Source organism: Lathamus discolor, chromosome 4 (assembly GCF_037157495.1).
Source record: "Lathamus discolor isolate bLatDis1 chromosome 4, bLatDis1.hap1, whole genome shotgun sequence".
NCBI classification, from domain to species: Eukaryota; Metazoa; Chordata; class Aves; order Psittaciformes; family Psittacidae; genus Lathamus; species Lathamus discolor.
The window spans coordinates 111,316,130-111,334,084 of NC_088887.1; the positions used below are offsets into that span (position 1 = coordinate 111,316,130).

The following is a 17,955-nucleotide window of genomic DNA, read 5'->3' on the forward strand; positions in this document are numbered from 1 at the left end:
GATCTGTCATTATTTTATCCTGTGGTCTCACCCTTAACCCAAACACTTGTTTTAGTAGATAGGGATGATCCACATCAAGTGCATGTTTTTTTTTCAGGATATATTTAAAAAGAATAATTTTCATGGTAATACCAAATTATTTTTTATGAATTCCCAAGAAAATTGGTTGGAGCATAGTAAGTAATGTGTTGATGTCTGTAGTGCTTTAACAGTGTCACTAGAAAAAGTACTGGCATCAGGATTGTTTTTTTTTTTTCCCCTTTATGAAGCAGGAGATTTCATCCACATTCAGGTACCAGCATCACAAGAACGAAAGCTTCATTCAAACTTGCTCTCTCCAGGAAGACGGAAAAGGTAAACACAGGGGTTTTTTGTTGTTTGGAGTGTTTTGTGTTTAAGATCCACTGAGAGTGGCCAGTGTGTGATGTTTCACTAAGGAAAGGAAAGTCAAAGAACTTAACATTAGACAATGTCATGATTTAAGCCCAGCCAGTAGAGCCACACAGCTGCTTGCTCACTCCCCGCTCTTCTTCCCCCCTGCTCCCAGAGGGATGGGGAGTAGAATTGAAAGAATGTAACTCCCATGGATTGAGATAAGAACAGTCCAGTAACTGAGGTATAACACATTCACTACTGCTACCACCAATAATAATCTTTATAAGGGAAATAACAAGGGGAGAGAATATAAAACTCAAACAGGAAAGTTAAAAAAACAATGAACACAAGTGATGCACAATACAGTTGCTCACCACCTGTCGACCAATACCCAGCTCGACCTGAGCAGAGATCTGGGCCTTCTGAGTAAACACCTTCCCCGCACCCCCCCTCCTGTTTATATACTGGGCATGACGTGCTGTGGTATGGAATACCTTTGGCCAGTTTGAGTCTGGTATCCTCTCTCTGCTTCCTCCTGGCTTCTTGTGCCCCTTGTCACTGGCAGAGCATGAAAAGTCCTTGATCAGGGTGAGCGCTACTGAGCAAACAACTAAAACACCAACATGTTACCAACATTATTCTCAGACTACAGCTGAAAGAGCAGTACACCAGCTACTAAGAAAGAGAAAAATAACTGGTAACAGCTGAACCCAGGACAGACAGAAAGGAGGCTATTTGTGCTTCTTTATTGCCTACAGCTGGTCTTTACATTATTCCATTAGTAGACGTAGGGAAATAGTCCTGGATCTTGAGACTTAGTGTTCCTTTCCAAAATATTAGTTATAAAAATTCTAAATATCAATGTAAGTGTGCATTTTTTCTATTTTTTACTTGGAAAACTATTGGCTTCAGTAAATTTTGTCAGTCAAAACTTTCATATTCAGACTAAAAGTGATGTAAAAAAATGGTTTTATGCTAGCTTTCCGTTCTTTTTATCTTTGTGTTCCAATATCCTTTTAATGAATTGACTGTTCTTGTGTTGCATTTATTGTCTTTATCCCTGACTAAATCCCAGTAGGTGGTTTTGCGTATCATTTTTCCTGATCCTTACTCATATATACTGTTTCCAAGTCCTTTTCTATTCCTAAATGATTTTTTTTGTATGTAAGTGATTTTAGTGCCCTTGCTGATTGATGGTTTCAGAAGAGTCTATACACTGATCTCATATAAAAACATTACATCTCTTATTCATCATTTAAATTCTTACGCAACATAACATTTGTTTGCTGCTTTGACAATAGCTGCTTCTTGAGAGGTCTTTATTTTCAGTGGTGATGTCCAGATGTTTTCCTTGAGTGGCAGTTAATTAGAACCTGTACCACCAGTTAGTCATGTTTACTAGGAGGGGAAAAAAATCCCAACTGAACAGTGGGCTTAGAATTCCATTTGCCATTGTGCTGTTTATCCACAGTCTGCGTATTTGTTTGTAACCTCTGTGAAGTGGGACACAATGTATGCATGTGCGTAGTGAATCACGTATTGGCTTTTATTGTATTTCCAATATGTAGTTAATTTTCTGTGGATTAAAATTTGTCATTTGCTAAGAAGGAAGAGAAGCACTTGATTTATTGACCATTAGGTCTATTGTTTGCTATGTTCTCACAAAATACATCATCAATTTCCTGGACTGTTTCAGCGAATCTCAGAAGAGGAAAAGTATTACAACATCTGGGCCTATTTCAGCAACTAGAAGTTCTCAAGATACTGATGACGTAACAACAGAAAGCGAGCCCCTTGAAGAATTCATAGATGGTAACTTCCCAGTGAGTATATACTTATGGAAGGTACTTAAATTTAAGAAAAGAATCCAGACTAAAGGGAACTAGTCTTCTACATGTTGTTTATCTTGGATTTTATAGAAATTGCCTTTAGAAGTTATTCTTTTGCATTTGAACTATATTGTGTGTAATAAACTAGTGAGAATGGCATGGCTATGTAGAGGTTTTTTTCCTTGATACATTGGCTTTGTTAAAACACCTGTAAACTGTTACAATAAGGTAATTTTGTAGAGAATGGAAAACAAAGCAGAATAAGCCTTGCTGTATTTGAGAGTAGAAGTAGAGGAATGGTTTTTGGTATTGTTTCTATAGCAATGTCGTGCAGTCACAGATTGGCTGTCTCTGTTACCAAGAGTGTTCTCTTTGTTGAACTGATTTTTTATTTTTTTTTATTACCACTAAGTTGGAGATTCATGCTCCTTCTCTAGTGAAGATAAAAATAGAAACCTGACCACTTTAAAACTGTGTTTTCCAGCAACTGGTTATTGAAAATGCCAGGGAAAAAATCTTGAGCAACAAATCTCTTCAGGAGAAGCTTGCTGAGAACATTAACAAAATCCTGGGCAGGTAATAAAATGAAACTCAGAACTTCATATGTGTTCTGATTTGATTTATATTTGAGTTCTGAAATAATGAATAATGTGTTCCAGTGATGGCAACATTGCTCAGGCCCCTAAACAGACAGACAGTGGTCCCTCGGAACAGGAGACTTCAATTGATGAAATCCTCGGACTCCAGGTAGGTGTAAATTGTGACACTCACAGGTTTTTTTTAAGACCAGACACATGATAATGATCAGTTATATAGGAACTATACTGAATCTCTGTCTACTGTCTAATACCTGAGATTGCTTTCCTCTTCTTTCTTTTTATTCATTTGCTTGTTTTACAGTACATCTAAGCTTACCTAATGTCTAGCTTCTGCCCAGTGGCAGTTCTACAACTTCCCTTGCATAGGCATTAACTTATCTTGTTTAGTAGTGGGCAGGTTCCAAGAGCTGAAAGGATTGCTTTGAGCCAGTTTAGCACTCTGAATTCATTTCCAGTGCCTGTACAAGGCAGCGCAAGCATGCAGCAGGGTTAAAAGCCAAGGGAGTGGGACTGCTTCTGGCAGTGGTTAGCTGTTAACATTACCCTCAGACTGAAATTTAAGTATGCTTCCCGCAGTTGCCAGCTGCCTCCTTGTCACTGGATCTTTGGTACTGGTAGTTGGGGACCAGGTTCTGACTGGGGATCTGATCAATAGCCTTATTGGGAATTTAAATATCTTGGCAGTCTCCAAACATGTTTAGTCTAATCTGACACTTTGATTTGCTGCAAGATAAACATGGAGTGTCTAGTATAGCAAGAGAAACTGTCTTTGGAGTCTAAATAAGGATGCTTTTTCTTCAAATTTAGTATTTTCTTGCTTTTGGAGGAAGCATACTTTCTGCAAACTAAACCGGTGTTTTTTCCTTTGTGGTCCTGCAACACTCAACCTGGCAATCACAGAATTATGAAGGGCTCTTAATGAAGGTATAATCTTCATAGCCCTCATGAAAAAGGCAGGAGAGTAGAGGCAGCTGCCTGTTTATGAAGTACAGGTATCTGTTTTTTAAAAGCTATTCTTCTGTCACATGGTGATTTTTAGGTCAATTGTTGTGCAAATACATAGCTGAAAACTGTATCCCATTTGTTCTGAGCAGAAAAAATCAAAGCAGTTTCTTGGTTTAGTTAGAGTAGCTGAGACAAAATAAGTCTGTCATATGGGATATCCACCCTTAGAACCACCATAATCAAAGACTGTACAGAATCTCTGGGAAGTCAGGAGAAACTTTGTATTTGAATGCTAGAATATGTACTGAGTGCTCTGCTCATTTTCCTCCTGGGCTGCTACCAAACAAGTCAGCTTGAAAAAGGAACCATAGAGCAGCATCCTATCTAGTTGTGCCTTCCAGTTCTATTCCACAGAAAAGTATTTGGAAGTTATATTCTACAACTTGTAATGGGTAAAGGAAATGAAACTTGGCTTTGCTTAGTATTGTCTTCTAGACACATGCATAACCAAGAAATGCAGGTAAATTTAGGGATTTTTTTTTTTCCCCAGTGGTTTGCTAGTGCAGGCTTATGACTTTCATACTATCCACATAAGCTGCTTGTGTGACCTGAGATTTAGACCTTCATAAACAGTACTGGTCATTATGAAGAGAATACTCCAGTGTGCATGTGCAGAGTGTAATGTCTGATGAAGATGTTTGAGGGACTTTATTTCTTAAACTAAGTCACTAATATTTTGTTTAACAGATGTTAAATTTGTGGCAGAAATATTTCCAGCATTAGTTTTTGTGTTTCAGTGCTGAGCAGAAGTAATAGAACTAAAAGCAATCTGAAAAGAAAACAGTTCTTGTCTGTTTTCCTTTTAAGTTACAGAAGTAGGTGTCTAACAGTTCTTTATGTCTTGTCTTTTCTCAGGGTGAAATACATATGTCAGAAGAAGCTATACAGGACATCCTAGAACAGACGGAATCCGATCCAGCTTTTCAGGCACTCTTTGACTTGTTTGATTATGGTAGGACATATTATACTCAATTGTACCATTAATATAAAGCATCATGAATGATGAGTTTCCTCAGGTATTGCTTGAAGAAGCAAAGGTAATTAAGCAAGCCTGTTTTGCAACAGGAATGGACTGTAGAGCATCTGCATCCCTCAGTTCAGAATCAGATTTTTATATTTATACAGGACTGTAAAGTACAGCATTTTCTTGTGGCTGAAATTCTGGGTTTGTGCTGGTTCAGTGATTGGTTTATTGATGTTGCTTTAGACTCTTCTGGTCTAAAGGATGGTGGTTCATACTTGGTCTTCTATGCTGTTGTAAATTTTTTCTATCTGTCTGATCAGGGATATCCTTGCATAAAAAGGACTTTTTAGTGCTATTTCTGGATTTGTAATGAATATAGACAAATGGTTCTTTGAGTTTAGGATTGCATTTCTTGAATACGAAATCTCCATGCTTCATTTAAAATGTAATAATCGCATTTGTGTGTAAAGGTCATATTTAATCATTCTTATTGCTTTCTTTTTAAAATAGGAAAGAGCAAAGTAAATAAGAATTTACCTGCTGGTATTTCCGGTCAGAGTGGAGTAGAAAATGGAATCCTGGTGGATGAGGATAACCTGGAAACACTTGAAAGTTCTTTAGGAACAGAAAACTCTAGTATATGTATGTTGTATGGCTTGTTTTTTTGTTGCTTTTTTCCCTTTAAGATCTTTTCTGGTCTCTTTTCATTAAGAAAATATTTTCAGACAACTTGTACATTTCCAAAGCTTTTGGTTTTCAATGGTAATATGCAGTCTGACTTGTACATTGCATGAACATATGGATACACCTGTTCTGTTAGAAAGTTTATCAAATTTAACAGTAATCCATCAATGTACTTAAAAGTTGTACTTGATAAGCTCCTAAATGAAATCAAAATACCTGCAAATCCATTTTCTCGTTCAAAACAGGGGTGCTTTGCAACATTCATTGTGGAACACATAAAGTTAGTATTTTACATCCAACCATATTAATCTTTATTCTGTAATGTATTGGTTAATTAATACACAAAAAGATACTTGCTCTGGACAGAAGGTGCATTTAGTCTGTCTACCCCATTCTTAGCAACAGTCCGTCAGTAGCAACTATTCAGCAAAAGCCTGTGAGAAATAGAGCCAAAAGGTCTTTATCCTGAGGTGGCTTTTTGTGCTTCTGGAAGTCTGATTTATTGACTTAAGCCATTTGCTTGTTATTTGTATGCTTACTACTTACGTACAGACTGATTTGCCAGATTGCCTAATGTACATAGCTATCCATTTCATATACTTTCTGCTTAGCTTGAAAGTAAGGATGAGTAGCATTATTCCCACTTACCAGTTCAATGAAAAACTGTTTCACGTGAAACTAAGTTGCTTCTAGAACACTGTAAAAGGGTCATCTGTTTGATGATTATGGAACTAATTTATTCTTTGTTTTACAGGTGATAATTCTAGAGAATCACTATCCTGTAAAGGTTTTCAGTTAGGAGAAGCATCATGTGCCTTGAAGACCAGCATTAACGATGATGATACAGCTAAGAAAAATACAACTAGTGACCAGCTGCATGGGAACTGTAGACCAAGGAAGCAGACTGAAGTACTTAAAACCATTACCCCTGAACATATTGGAGAGCTTGAAATCGCTTTTGGCTCTGTGCCTGGTTTGACTGAACCTGACAAGAGACAGAGTTCTGATAGCAAATGTAATGAATGCTGTGGAGATTCTTATGATAAAAAAGAGTTGCCTGTGTTAGTATCTGAAAGTGAAAGAGCTATGGAAATTGGAAAAGGACCATTAAGTCATAGTGCTCAAAGTACTCCTAATTTAGAATATGATCATTCTGGTAGTCCACAGATTTCTTTGATTTCATTGGCAGGGGGAAGTACAACCAGTGAAAACAGAACACATTCTGGAAGTAAATGTCACTTGTCACCAGATACATCACTTTCTGAAAAAACACTTACTGAAGGCCCTTCTAATGGGAGCCCTGGCCACAGTGTGCTGCTGAGAAAAAACAATTCTTCAATTTCTAGCCCATCAGCCGATGCAGGAAAGGAACAGGACACAACAAACGGTACAGCTGCCTTACCTGGTATTTTACAGGAGAACTCTGTCCATCAGGAGCAGAGTACGCAGTCAGACTGTGCTGCAAGAGCTGCAGTGAAGGTTTCAGATCTTGACAAAGCAGAATTGCAGCTTGAAGTTGTTGATACTTCTAACAAAACTTGCTCAAATGATCAGCATACACTTGATAAGCCTTGTAAGAAATATTTAAACTTCCCTTCAGGACTGTCAAGCTTGGAGGGAACACAAGGGGAAGTGCAGGAACCTTCATCTTCTACAAAAGTAGATGCTGATAATGTGTATTTCTCGTCTGGTGATGATGCATGTACAGAAATTTCTGTAGTACCCACTGAAAATACTCTTACTTCGTCTGAAATATGCCACTCTCCTCTCCCAGAAACTGCATCCTCAACAGATGAGTCAGGTACTGAGGCTAAAAGTATAAGCGGTGTATCTTCTAGTAGTCAACCGATGGATGTTGATCCTTCTAATATAATGTCCCTCAAGATCATCATCAGCGATGATCCATTCATTTCATCTGACACAGAGTTAAATAATGCTGTTTCCAGCATCACAGGAGAAAATTTGCCAACTATAATATTGTCTTCTCCAGCCAAATCCCCAACCAAAACTGCAGGCCTGTCCAAATGTCTGACTTCAGAAGACACTGAAAAAAATGTGGATTCAGATTTGGCAGAGCAGAATCTTCTTGTGCTTAGACCTAAGGATCCTGTAGTCACCTCAGTCAACACTCAGAATGAAGACTGCACTGTTTTTTCAGTTGCAGGTACAACTAACCTTTCCAAGGAAGGGGGATTTATACAGTTGATGCCAGCAACAAGCACAGCTTTTGGGAATTCTAACAACCTTTATATAGCTACCTGTGTGACTGATCCGGCTGCCTTGGGCACAGCGGTAACACCATCAAATGTAGTTGTATTGCCTGGCAATTCTATGCCACTTGCTGCCCAAGCTCCAGCAGTACAACAGTTACGGACTCCTCCTAGATCCAGCAGTACATTTACAGCAAACCAGGCTGTCTCCCCAAACTTCGCACAAGGTAACCTCATTGTTAGAAAACGAAAATGTGGCGTTTATGTAGTGGTTTTATTCCTGTTTTTTGCATGAAAAGTAAACCATTTTTTTAAACACTGCTGTATCTACCCCTTGAAACTATCCAGGAGTTATGTAGCTTGTGAGTATAGGAGCTGCTACTAAAAATGAAATAAAAACTACAAAGAGTCATTGACCAGGCTGCTTTGAAAGAAGTAGCCTTGTATTTCAGAAGCTTACATGATACAGTTTTAGCAGTGATAAATTTAAGAAGCATACTTTGGCTTATACAAGAAAAGATTTTGTTGTTTTGGCTAAATAAACCATTTTTGTTTGTTTTGTTTTAATAAGTTTCCTGTTACAAATAGAATGCTGTGTTACAGGTATCCGTATTTAGCTTTGATAACTGATTCTTCCAAAATTACTTGTTCTGTTCCGTTTTCCAAGAACCTCTCCTACATTCAGACAGTATGTTCTGAAGGTGTAACATTATTTCTTTCCGTAATGTAAAATCTCTCCTAGTACAAACATTTTTATTACTACAGCAATAAAAAAGCAGTGCTTTTTAAGATGTGAAACCAAACTATAAGCCAGCTGTGATTACACATTTAGGTTTCTTTCCAAAACTAAAAACTTGTTACACTTACCTTTGCATTTCTATGTGTAGTGATTTAGTTGTGCTCAGAGGCCACTGCGACAGTATGTGCAAGACATTGGAGCACTGAGAGGCATTTTCTGTCATGGGGATTTCTTTAAGCAGCTATTACCCTCTTTTTTTCACAGAGAGAGAAACACAAGTTTGCCTTTTCTTCTGCATGTGGTAGTTTTCCTGGCAGTGCTCATTTAACTGAAGAACAATGTGGAATGAATTTTCCATTCACTTTTGGAATTTTTCTTCCACTTTTCAATGAATGTGCTGTGATAATTTCCCTGTTTTACAGTTCCTGTATGTCTGGCAGCCAGACACTAACAACCTGTTAGAATAACTGAAAATAACTATTTTAACAGCAATTTAAATAGTTAAATCGGGAACTTTGGCTTCAATATTCCAAATTAGTCTTATTACGCTTTTTTTTTTTTATTAATTAATTTCAAACCCACTAATTAACTAAACTTTGTGTACTATGTTTAACACCTCCTACCAGCCAGGAATATCCATGATGGATCATTGATACATAGGGACAAAGCTATCCCAGCTTGTTGTGTGCTTGTAAGCAGAGGGTGTTATGGGTACATTGGAAGAAAGAAACGTAATTCTGGTAATAACTTTTGAGCATCATAATTGTAGAGGGCAGGATGCAAAGAGTTGTTTGTTTTTATTAAGCAGCAAAATGAGCTTTTGGTGTTACTGTTTGTTATAAACCAATCCAAAGTTCAAGCCTTAATATGGGTTTGTCATACTTCAAGCTTCGTTTTGAAACATGTCTTGAAAAAGAAAACAGACTTTAACAAAAGAATTCGATATAATGTTCTCTAGTTTTTCTAGTAGTAATGTATAGTGAGGACAGTGAAGGTTTACTAAAAAGCCAGAGCTTTTCTTGCCACAGGTTTGAGCATGCATTGTTTTAAGAAAACCTGTTTTGAGGCTTTTCTTTTCAGTAAAGTGTTCTTTGTTTCTGTACAGTTGTAACACTTTGATGTCTTTTAGGTTCTGCCATTATAATTGCATCTCCGGTGCAGCCTGTTTTGCAAGGAATGGTGGGAATGATACCTCTCTCTGTAGTAGGACAAAATGGAAATACGTTCTCAGCACCTGCCCGCCAGGTAGCACATCATAGAACTTTTCAGAATTAAAGCTGAGCTGATAAGGAATCTTGTGATAAATGATAATGGAATATTTTGATTCTTGAAGGTTCTACATATGCCTGTGGCTAACACAGTGTGCAACAGAAGTGTCCCAAAACTACCTATCCCTCCCAAATCACAAAAGATTCCTGGAGCAAGAAACAAGACTAATACAGGTACCTGACTTGCCTTCTTGAGAAGGGTACAAGAAAAGGGGGGGGGGGCTCTAAAGACGTGTCAATTCTGAGGAATAAAGTTTTATGCATACCACTGCTGCTCTGCCAGATGACTGCTGGGATGGCTTTGCAAGAGGCCTGTATCTGCAGTTAGTGATTGCGTCTACTCAGTTTACAAAGAACTCCCAGCATATAAAATAATTCCAGTTTGGGATCAAGCTTATTTTGCAATGTAATGTTTCAAGGCTCTAATGCAGTTTTGAAAGTTTAATTTTCTTTATATTTCTGTTTATTTTTAGTCTTGTTTGTTTTAAGTACTGTTTACTGCTGCCATTGAAACCAAGCCACACAGTAGAAAAGAAGTTACTGGTAGAAGCAGCAATTCTAAACATTTATTAAGGAAAATATTTAATAGAAGGGATGCATATACACTCTGCTGCCTGTTTTCTCTTTGCCATTTCAGGTGCTTGTGTATATTAATTTCGTTGATATCTTGCTTCTTTAAATAGGAAGTTGAAACAAGACTGGAGTTCCATTCATTTCTCAGTGTTGGGAGGGGGTGAAGAAAAATAACTGAAAATGGAAAATAAATTGAGTTGTAAGGACAATTTATGCTTTAGCCTGTCTACCTTTTTGAAACAGAGACGGCTTACGCATTAAATGGAACGAAGCTGCAAATGAAGAAAAAAGCTGGGGTTGTATAGTTAGTTCTGCATTCTGCTTTGCTGATGGATAACTGAGAGTTCCCTGCAGTTACTTCCCACTTGGAAATCCCTGCCATGTGTTTGTGTCCTGGGTTTTGTCTTGCCAGGCCTACCTGTTAGGTGTAGGCAGCAAGCTTCTTGTCTGTCTTTAGTTGGTGACCTTTGCTAATCTATTAATCTGTAAATTTGAAAATTACAAAAAAAAAGGCAGAGTTCTGTCCTGGGTTTTTCTTTATTGGTTCTCTGTCACGTGCAATGTCATTGTACTTGCTGTGAGATGATTTCCTTGGAATTTTGTGGTTTATTAACACTTCATCTGTTGTTCCAGGAAAACTGGTACCAAGCGTAGCTGAGCCTTTGAACCACGCAAGTTCTCGAACACAAAGGTCAGTAGAGCCAGCTATTCAAACCTTTTCTCTTCTTCCTGCCATGAATTGCTTTGAACAGTACTGGTGGAGAGGAGAGCTCCTTTTATTAATGGTGGCATAAGCACCCCCTTTATTTCTCCCATCTGTCTGCTAGGAGCACTGGTACAGATATGTGCTAGTACTGGTGCAGCATGTGCTAGAATTCTGGTGATACTGTGCCTAGACTAGTTCTGTATGGCTTTGTGTTTACTTCTCCTATCTCAATTGTCAAATAAAAACTGTTTGAGGGGAGTGCAGGCAAGGAGCAATTGCCTGTTACATTTACTGGGAGATTTTAATGACTAAAACCTTTTTTTTTTTTTTTTTTCCCCACCTTTTCAGGTGAATATTGCCAACGGTTTTGTAGTACAGCCTCGTTGCCTTTGCTGCTCTCTGGCCCAAAGCCCATAGAGCTTGTTACATTGGGTTCTGCAGCTGTGTGTTCTAGCTGTGCAGATTAGAGCACTGCTTGGTCTTTTAAAGAGAAAAGCCAAAGGAAAGATGGTGAGGAGAACAGCATGCTAACTTTATAAGTGATGAGTATCACTTAAATGCTAGTTGGGATGGGTACTAGTTTTCTGTTGGCCAAGTGAGAGAAGAGAAGGTAAGGCTTCAGTAATAACTCTCCTTGTTGTTAATGGACTTAAGAGAATGTTGGAATGAGCAAAAGTGTAGGAGAAGATAAGTTCAGTTTAAATATTAGAGGTGAAACATCCTTTTATTGTTTAAAAATAAAACATACTTTAAAAAAATCTACCTATTCAGAACTCAGTTAAAATGTTGGGAAAGTGAAAAAAAACTGGGACAATAAAGTCAGCTTATTAAAAAAATATATCTCAATGTATACAGTGTATGTGCCTGAAAAAACTAGTGATTTTTAAAAAGCCACAGAAGCAAGATTCTGGATAATATCACTTTGATAATTCAGCTTTCTGTTAATCGTAGTCAGTCTCCAGACACATGTTTTGCAGAGCAAAGAAAACAAAATGTTCCCTGTAAAGAGATGTCATTTCTCATTTCTACTCTCTACGCTTTCTGCCTCATCTCAGATTTCACGGAAATAGAACAAACTGTCCCCACCTGTACTTCCTTTACTGCCCCAAAGGTACCAGAGTTACCATCCCAAAGTTAATTTGCTATTTCCTCTTGCAAACCGTAAAGGCTGATCTGCACAGGCTTATCTTACCAGCAGAGATGAATATGAAGAGGCTTTTCTTGGAAACACAGTGTAAGCAGGAAGAGGGCACAGACGTAATAGTGGTACGAGCTGACAGAGAGTAACATCCTTCTCTTGACATCCCTACAGCTCAGTGGTGGCTTTTTCACACTCGTGGCTGGTTGTCAGGCGCAGACCCGGCCTGGGGGAGTTTGTGTGCTCTCGCCCAGATGCCCACTGAAAACTTTTTGTGTCTTGCTCTGTGTCCTTGTCACCTACAGCAATGCATAGGGGAGAGTACAAGGCGTGCGTATGATGATATTGCCCAGAGTACTCTGGGATGGACTATCCTGACATGAATGCACTCTGTTTCTGTTTTGAACTCAAGTGACTTACCAGCATCCACAAATACCCCAGGGTAAAATGTTCCCAGGGTTAATTACATTCACTGTCAAAGCCTCGTTGTTTTGGTTTGACCCTGGTACTACTTTTACGTGATGTTCCTAGCTCTTCCACTGGAAGTTACAGTAGTTTCCTTTTAGTTGGCTTTTTCTCAGAATTCTGTTGCATTTCCTCTCAGTCACATCTCTTTCCAGGCTGAAGAGCCCCAGTCTACCTACTTGTTCTTTGTACAGGCTCTATTTCGTACTTTTCTGGTCATCCTTTTTGGCCTTCTCTGAGCTTTCTGCGGTTGTCATCCCTTACTCCTGGTGTTTGTGCATTGATAAAATACATTTAGAGAATAGTGAGAGCTTTAAGCAGGTGTTTTGAGGGGCAGGTGAGCACTTCCAGCCAGATGAAACGGACTTAACTAGTAATAACAAGCATGTTGCTGAACTGTTTTCATCTCATTTTCAGGACTGGAAACTCAGACAAGCTTATCACTGCAGAGCTAGGAAGGAAGGTGGAGGAGAACTTACCTGTTGCACCAGTAGAAAGCACAAGCTCAAGTTCAAGACAAAGTGAAAGCCACAGAAGAGTGCTTTGCTTTGATAACGTCCTACCTGCTCCAGGAGGAAACACCCAAATTCAGACTACTAAGAGTTTATCCCAGAAAGAAAGAAATGAAAATACTGTATTTGCTGTTGACTCTGCATCATCCTCTGCTAAGGCACAGGTAGCAAAGAGAGAGAAGGATAAAACATTGCCGAGAATTCTCTGTAAGCCAGAAGTTGGTAGCAACAGAAGCACATCTGCAAAGGAGCTGCAGCCTGAGCGGAAGGCAGCAGCTGCAGGGCTTCCATTAGATCCCTTCCACAAGACTACAGCAAATAAAGAAAATGAATTACAAAGGGATACTGATGAAAAACAGAAGAGCCAGGACACTGCCAAACTCTCAAATGGCCAGCAGAGTGTTAGCTTGTGGAATGAGAAGACAGTTGCTTCAGTGCCGGAGCTGAACAAAAAGCAAGGGTCGCTGTCGAGTGGAAATGGCAAATCTTCAGTGTCTGTTTCTTTGTCTTCGAAGGAGCCAAAGCGAGAACCAGCTAAAGTGTCCAGCCAAGGCCTTTGCTTGTCAAGCCCATTCACTAAGCAGTGTGTGGAAATGCTGCAAGACATTCAGTGGCACAGCCCCACTAGTAAAACAGTTGAGAACGGAGAATTGCCTGTCCCCCGTACACCGTCTGGAGTCGGGGACAGGCACACAGATGATACGACAGACAGCGTGCGGACACCGATGTGTCGGCGCTTCAATGAGGACAGCACCACCCCTAGAATCATGGTGCCTCCTGCTACACCAGACCTGCCTGCCTGCAGCCCGGCCAGCGAAACAGGCAGTGAGAACAGTGTAAGCATGGCTGCTCACACACTCATGATCCTGTCCCGGGCAGCCATTGCCAGGACTAGCACTGCAACCCCTCTGAAGGACAACACCCAGCAGTTCCGATCCGTAAGGAGCGCAGTAAAGAAAAGGAAACTGGAGGACTTGAATGAGGGTGAGAGAAATTCTCGTTCTGCAGCTAGGAAAGACCTTCAAAGCTCTCCAACACCATCAAAGAAGAAGAAAATAAAGGCAAGTGCTGGCATTTACTTGTTAACTCTAAACATACATTAGTTATCTATATAGATATTTATAAAGAGATAGTTCAGAGGTGCTAGTCCAAATCCCAGCTACTCTAGTTATATTTGTCAGATTTACTAACTTTTCCTCTTCAGCCTACTCTGAACTAACAGTTTTCTTAAGATTAGTATAGCCCAAATACAAGACAGATGTGGACCTGTTTGAGTGAGTCCGGAGGAGGCTACGAAGATTATCTGAGGGCTGGAGCACCTCTCCTGTTGAGACAGTCTGAGAGAGTTGGGCTTGTCCAATCTGTAGAAGAGAAGGCTCCAGGGAGACCTTAGAGCAGCTTCCAGTGCCTAAAGGGGCCTACAAGAAATCTGGAGAAGGTCTTTTTAGAAGGGCATATAATGACAGGACAAGGGGGAATGGATTTAAACTGAAAGAGGGGAGATTAGGTTAAGTATTGAGAAGTTTGCTACTGTGAGGATGGCGAGACACTGCAACAAAGCTGCCCAGAGAAGCTGTGGCTGCCACATCCTTGGCAGTGTTCAAGGCCAGTGCTCAAGCCCCTCTTGAGCAACCTGGTCTAGTGAAAGGTGTCCCTGCCTGTGGCTGGGGGTTGGAAGTAGGTGATCTTTAAGGTCCTTTCAATCAAAACCATTCTGTGATTCTATGACAGTCTTCATATACCCACAAGTAAACTCCTACTGACACTGCACATGCCTATAGAATCTGTTAAATGAGTTTCTAAATTCTTAACTTCAAACTATGTTTCCAGGTGGAATGCAGGAAATAGGACAAATTCAAACTAGGCCTTGATAGAATTCAAGCCATTCCTGCATTCCCATTTACTGTCAGGACTAGGAATCCAAACTTTAGATATTCCCAGTCCCTGCAATCCATAGCACCATGCATTTGACTTGAGGATTTAATAACAGATAGCAAAGATGAGTTGAGAAAAGGTGATATATGCAAAGAATCCAAAAGAAAACATGGTATAGCTTTGTAACTCACCAGGCTTAGAGCACATTCCTGAAATACTGAGGAACACTGACTTACTCCTATGTACATGACAAACCAGAGGCCGTGCCCTCCTGAAGCCTGGGTTGGCTCTTGCTGGACCAGAGCATGCAGCTACTCCTGTCCCCTAACCTGACAGCATACAGCCATTCCTGTGTCTGTTCCTGTGTGAGCTTGGTGCATTTATGTCTACAGCACAGATGGAAGGCTGAGGAAGAAAGGGATGCAGGCTGTCAGTACTTAACCTACCTGTTCTCTTCCTCTCCTACAGAAAAAGAAGTTACCGAATTCCTTCCCAGCAGGCATGGATGTGGACAAGTTCTTGTTGTCTTTGCATTATGATGAGTGAAAAAATAAAGAAGCTGAGCTGTGACTGTTCAAAGCCAGGTGGTGTTTGCCGAGGTTTTGCATGAGAAGTTAATTCTGAAGGGTGAGTTGCACTTTGAGTGCACTGGAGTTTCACTTTATAGCAAAATCATGCTGTTCCTGAAGCAGGTTGCTAAGTGTAAATATCATTGAGTTGGTCTGTGTTTATTTCTGAAAAAGCACTTGCGTAATTATAGAGCCATTTAATTTGCAAATTTGTAAATTTGTATAAATGTACCGTAAGAAAAGTTGTATGTTTCCTGTTCCACCACGTTGTCTGTGTTCTGCTGCATTCTCTACTTCCCCATCCAAACCGCTTAGACAGTTTGGGAAAGGCGGTGTTTGTAGTTCACTTTTCTGAGACAGGGGCTACTTCCCATTGTCTCATTGAATCCAAAGGGGATTTAATCTTTGGGTGAAACTCACTTGTACTAACCGTCTCTCCCTCCTAACTGTCAAACCCATGCTGTAAGGCTTTGAATGAGTTAACAAAAATGCCGTAACTAAACATAAGGCCAGTAAAACCTCCAAACGTATTTCTCATCTAATGAAGCTCTTCCCAGCCAGTTATCCAGGTAAACCTTTCATTTGGATGAACCTCTGTTTGCAGTGGTGGCAGCGGAGTGCAGAAGCTGTTTCCAGATAGTGTGCTGTGCTGTTGGGTTAACTCCCTTATGCCTACCCCAGTGTATGAACACTGAAACGGTTGCAACAGCAAGACAAGCATTTTGGGGTGTTCTGTTGCAAAAGACAGTTCTTTTAACTGTCACTTGTACTGATGAGTTAGCATTTGTTAACCCCCCGCCTTGTGCTTTCAGCCAGACACAGAAGAATTGGCAGCTAATCTTTCTGTTCAATGCAGAATTTTTCTACAAACCCTTTTCCAAACAGGCCCAGGAGAAGCCGAGCCTACATTTGAGTAATAATTAGCATGGGTGAAAATTACCACACTAAGCCTTGATCCAGTACTGCAGGATTTTTTTACTGGTATTTCCTTCTTTGTTCTCAAATTGTTGAGGTCTTAAAAAGTTGCAAGTTTTCTCGTAAGAGATCTGTACAGCGACAGGGCAATGGTTCAGATAGTATACAAGGATTCCTAAGGAACCAATATTATGCAGTAGATGTTTATATTAAACCCATCCAATAACTGAATACTGCATAGCATTTACAGCTTGAATAAATATTTTTGGTTTAATAACAATGTTGTGTGTTGCTTAATCCTTTGTACATCCACAAAGCAGCTCTAAGGAGGCTCTATAGATGAGTCATGTTGATCGGTTAGTTTTAAAGAATTCAGTATTAACCACTATAGTCTAACAGCAACTGTCAGAGGGGCTCAGGCAGGTGAGCAAAGAAAACTGTCTTAAGCGTAAAAAATGCGTAATAGTTTTCTGCCAGTTGGTAGGTGACGTTTGTAAATAGATTTGCTGGCTCTCTGAGACCTGGCATAGCTCGTGCGTGGGACAGCTGCTATCCACCATAGTATTTTACAATTCAGGTAAACTAGTGATACTAAAGTGCATTATCACTTCACTTTTGCTTTCAAATGGAAAAAACATCTTCAGTTCCAAGCTGCTGTCAGAGAGCAAAGAATTTTCAGCAGAGCAGGTGTCAGAGCGTGAATGAAAGTGTTTTCTTACCATGAAGCATTTAAACCCCACTGTTCATCTGCTCCCTCCACACATACATTCCTTCCTGGAAAAAACAGATCCCACTATATCCCAGTCAATGTATTTATTCCCCTGTTTCATGGAGGAGAATGTAAGTGGGTGAAGATGCCTTCCTGTTGAAATCCATGTGAAAATTAAGAAAGCAGCTGTCCTAAATCCCAGCTAGGAAATACTGAAGTGTTTGATGTTTGTTTTTTGAAGAAGAGGTGAGGGGAAATAGGCTTTATACTGGGGCAGTAGTCAAGTTTTGCCCTCTGGTAAAAAGCCAGCTGAGGAAACTGCATTAATTGTCAATGACCTCTTGAACACAGTTCATTCCAGGACAGTATTTTCCTCTGTCTCCCCACACCTGCAATACAAACACTTATCTCTGGAGTCAGGAGTGCAGCAGATGCTGGGGAGTGCCTAGGGAAGTAGTAGTAAGGGCAACTGTACTCTTCCAGTCCCAGTCTGCCTCTGAAAACAGCTGAGAGAACTAACATCACAGGGGTTTACATGAACAAATATGGAGCAGTAGCATCTTCAGCCCTTATTAGTACTTGCTTGTGTAATTTACAACACCATCTCTCCTACTTGGCTTTGCTGCTGCCCCCAGGGCAGCGAGTGTTACAGTAGGTCTCTTTGACCTGGCTTCAAGGTACATAGCAGTAGAAACCCAGCCCTTGAGTAAAGTTACTTTTTCCATGAGAATCACTCAGTAGTTAAGAAAATCAAGCAACAAAACTGCAAAAAGCAGTAACAGCACAAACTGAGTTACCAAGAGCATTCCTTTTCAGTGGC

The 17,955-nt window shown here is 39.9% G+C and overlaps 1 protein-coding gene across 2 annotated transcripts in view; it reads left to right on the top strand.

Moving 5' to 3' along the window:
- Nucleotides 1-16,706, top strand: part of LOC136013980 (protein NPAT) — a 28,074-nt gene extending 11,368 nt beyond the window's left edge. The window contains exons 7-18 of one of the 2 annotated variants that reach the window (XM_065678646.1): nt 270-354; nt 2,072-2,198; nt 2,689-2,780; nt 2,864-2,951; nt 4,664-4,760; nt 5,283-5,414; nt 6,211-7,893; nt 9,535-9,650; nt 9,739-9,847; nt 10,880-10,937; nt 12,973-14,128; nt 15,411-16,706. In XM_065678646.1, the coding sequence (XP_065534718.1) occupies nt 270-354; nt 2,072-2,198; nt 2,689-2,780; nt 2,864-2,951; nt 4,664-4,760; nt 5,283-5,414; nt 6,211-7,893; nt 9,535-9,650; nt 9,739-9,847; nt 10,880-10,937; nt 12,973-14,128; nt 15,411-15,488 (3,821 nt within the window). In that variant the 3' untranslated portion in view covers nt 15,489-16,706. The remainder of the gene's footprint in view (nt 1-269; nt 355-2,071; nt 2,199-2,688; nt 2,781-2,863; nt 2,952-4,663; nt 4,761-5,282; nt 5,415-6,210; nt 7,894-9,534; nt 9,651-9,738; nt 9,848-10,879; nt 10,938-12,972; nt 14,129-15,410) is intronic. The other variant, XM_065678647.1, reaches the window with a different exon arrangement.
- The last annotated feature ends 1,249 nt before the right edge of the window (nt 16,707-17,955 follow it).